Source organism: Paramisgurnus dabryanus, chromosome 22 (assembly GCF_030506205.2).
Source record: "Paramisgurnus dabryanus chromosome 22, PD_genome_1.1, whole genome shotgun sequence".
NCBI lineage: Eukaryota > Metazoa > Chordata > Actinopteri > Cypriniformes > Cobitidae > Paramisgurnus > Paramisgurnus dabryanus.
In genome coordinates, this window is record NC_133358.1 from 14,612,594 (window position 1) to 14,616,083 (window position 3,490).

Sequence of the window (3,490 nt, forward strand, 5' to 3'; positions counted from 1 at the left end):
AGAATTACAAGCATACAAAAGGGGGTATGGCAACACAGAAAGGTCAATTCACATGTCGTAAATACACAACACAAAGAGCAGGATGTTGTCCCATCAATGTTATGATTTTATTGCTAAATGCTTATTTTATTTTTATCAGATTCCATTCTGCTGTGTCTGGATCCAAACACAGTGAATAAAAATCTCCAGCTGTCTGAGAAGAACACTGTGGCTACTCGCACTAAATCAGTCCAGCAGTATCCTGATCATCCAGACAGATTTAGTGAATTAAGTGAAGTTTTGTGTAGAGAGAGTTTGTGGGGACGCTGTTACTGGGAGGTTGAGTGGAGTGGTGCTGTCAGTATATCAGTGTCATATAAGAGCATCAGCAGGAAGGGATCGGGTGATGAGTGTATATTTGGATATAATGATCAGTCCTGGAGATTGTTCTGCAGTGACTCCAGCTGCTTCTTCACTCACAATAACAAATACACTGATCTCCCTGAAGTGTTGAGCTCCTGTAGAATAGGAGTGTATGTGGATCACAGTAAAGGATCTCTGTCCTTCTACAACATCTCTGATACAATGAACCTCATACACAGAGTCAACACCACATTCACTAAACCACTTTATCCTGGGTTTTGGATCGATCCAAACTCAACCATAAAACTCTGCAAACTTATAATATAGAAGACCGAGATTACATAATAGTGTTTTTTCACAGCTTTGACCTACATGATTATTTAGTAACAGTGAGATGCTAGGAGTCTGTTAAACCAATAGTTGAGTTTGTCTATATATAACTCAACATTGGTTAAAAGTAACTAATTAAAAAAAATATTATTAGATGTTATTTTTAGATTGATCTAATGAAGGTTGTGGTGTAAATGTTGGAGTGAATGGGAAACAGTTAATGTTAATGTTTTTTTAAGGGGTTTTTATGGGATGGGATGGAGAAAAATTATAACAAATGCTCCCCAAAGATGAAAATGCTTTCTCTTGTGCCCTTTCATCTGGTATGTATCTTCTGACATTTACAGTAGTTGTGTATTGATTTATTTCTTACTTTTTTTGCTTTCCTTATAGTAAGCATCAAACAAGATCAGATAAAACAGATAAAAAACAACTAATTAATAAGCGTTTTCTATTATTATTATTTGTCCCTCATCCCTTTATTTCCTGCACAGATATATTATTGAAAAAATGTTAAAGAGTAAAAAGACTTTCTGTTTGAATTAGAGCCCGACCGATATGCATTTTTTGGGGCCGATGCCGATACAGATATTAGGGAGTAAAAAAACACAGATAACGATATATCGGCCGATATTCTTTATGTGTATATTACAGTACAGTACACATATACTACAGTATATTATACTACAGCAGGCTACTGTACATATAATACACTATATACGTTAACAGAATATACTATATATAAATACTTTTTTTGCAATGATCACTCACAGATGTGGTGATCAAACACTTAAAATGACGTGACAAAGATATGTAATATAGGCAGGTGTGTTTTACAAGTTAACAATAAACTTTATTATCCAAAATGATTCTGATATAAGTGCACAAAACAGTAAACTTGACAAATTATAAATAACTTTAAAACAAAAACAAAACAAAATACATATAACTTAAATGATTGTCAGTTTTGACGAGAATAATGTTAGATTGGGCTTATTTTGAAAATGGAAACTTATAAAGTCATTGTTTATTAGCTTTACAATAAGTTATGTACTTCACAAATTAATTGGAAACTTACCGTTAAGACGACAATGCTTGACTTGCTGACAACATAATGATGTAGGCTTATGTTTAAAGGACAAGTTCGGTATTTTAGACTTAAAGCCCTGTTTTCAGATTGTTTATGGTCAAATAGAATGGTTTTGACTGAAATTTCGACATTTTCGGCTGCCCTGAGAATTTTCGCTTGTTTGTGTTTCAGCTCAGACCTCTACAATGGCTTTATAGGTGCACTGGAACAATCCTTCCTAAAATGCATTAAACTTTCGTTTACAAAGACGAGAAACTCACCGAGTGGTCAGGGGTGTTCACTGATATGCTCACACAAAAATCGCGTCAAAAGATGCTTTCCAACAGCTGTTTTACCATTCGTTGTTAACTTGTGGACCTATTTCCCCAAACGCCTCACACCCGTACATTCTTCCGCTTAGAGCTTGAATAATAAACACTCCAGCCCAGGAGGTGGCGCTAATCCGCCTTTGCCAATTGCAAGAATAGAAACAAAGTTCCCGGCGCGGAGTAATACCGTACCTCACAGGACGTCTAATACAGTCAATGGAGTTGGTAAAAACTACGATAAAACCTGTTGGAATGCGTCTTTTGGAGCGATTTTTGTGTGAGCATACCAGTGAACACCCCTGACCACTCGGTGAGTTTCACGTCTTTGTAAACGAAAGTTGAATGCATTTTAGGAAGGATTGTTCCAGTGCACCTATAAAGCCATTGTAGAGGTCTGAGCTGGAACACAAACAAGCGAAAATTCTCAGGGCAGCCGAAAATGTCGAAATTTCAGTCAAAACCATTCTATTTGACCATAAACAATCTGAAAACAGGGCTTTAAGTCTAAAATACCGAACTTGTCCTTTAATGTACTGCACAACGTTTTTATAACACGAACTCACAGTGTTCTGCCGGGACTTTAAACTTTTATAAAACTAAAGCGTCTGCTCTCCGCCTCTTTAATTTAGCGAGGGTGTAAAGTTGCGCGAGCTTATTTAATCAATTGCTTTGAAATGAGCATGTTCAGTAACAGCACAAGCAGCTGTACTCCCACAGACTGCGCGTCAGTTAAAGCGCGTCCTTTCTCCGCCTCGCGTCATTTCTTCCACTTGCGTTTTAAACAACTCGCAAGTGGACAAAAGAGACGGATTAAAAACACCAAATGTAAACCGGAATGTGTCTTTCTCGCCCACTTATAATCCAATCGACCAAAGCGCGTCTTAATACCAGGTAAAATGTTGTGAAGAAACCGCGTGACTGCCACCACCTGAACTGAGGGACTGACTGAAGTGAAGGGGGGTTGGCTGGTGTCACTACAGTGAGTGACCTGGGTCACCATTAGCAACATGTAGGGCGCACTCTGCTGGACAAACAAGTTCTTACATCTTTCAAAAGCATTTAATGTCTTCTGTAAGGAACGTTCATATCGGCTTCATATCTGCGGCTTATACGCCGATACAGATATATCTGCGACAGGCTCATATCGGCCGATAAAATCGGCAAAACGATAAATCGGTCGGGCTCTAGTTTGAATATGATTTCCCTCTACACAACTCTTGCCTTATAAATTGGGTATTTTGTAATGAAAAAAAAATCCTATGTTGTGTATTGTGATATGCTGTTGTTGATTTCGTCTTAGATCTTAAAGCCAGGATAGGCAGTGATGGATCCTACCTTAGATCCTCACGTGCAGAATGTTATTATTATTGTGTTTATCCCTAATCATTTATTTACATAATCATCACGTAATTATGTATTT

General features: G+C 37.5%; 1 protein-coding gene across 1 annotated transcript in view; it reads left to right on the forward strand.

Annotated features, from left to right (window-relative positions):
• LOC135785437 (E3 ubiquitin/ISG15 ligase TRIM25-like) overlaps positions 1 to 1,780 on the forward strand; it is a 94,294-nt gene extending 92,514 nt beyond the window's left edge. Inside the window, exon 6 of the mRNA XM_065294866.2 lies at positions 140 to 1,780. Within this exon, the coding sequence (XP_065150938.1) occupies positions 140 to 669 (530 nt within the window). The 3' untranslated portion in view covers positions 670 to 1,780. The remainder of the gene's footprint in view (positions 1 to 139) is intronic.
• The last annotated feature ends 1,710 nt before the right edge of the window (positions 1,781 to 3,490 follow it).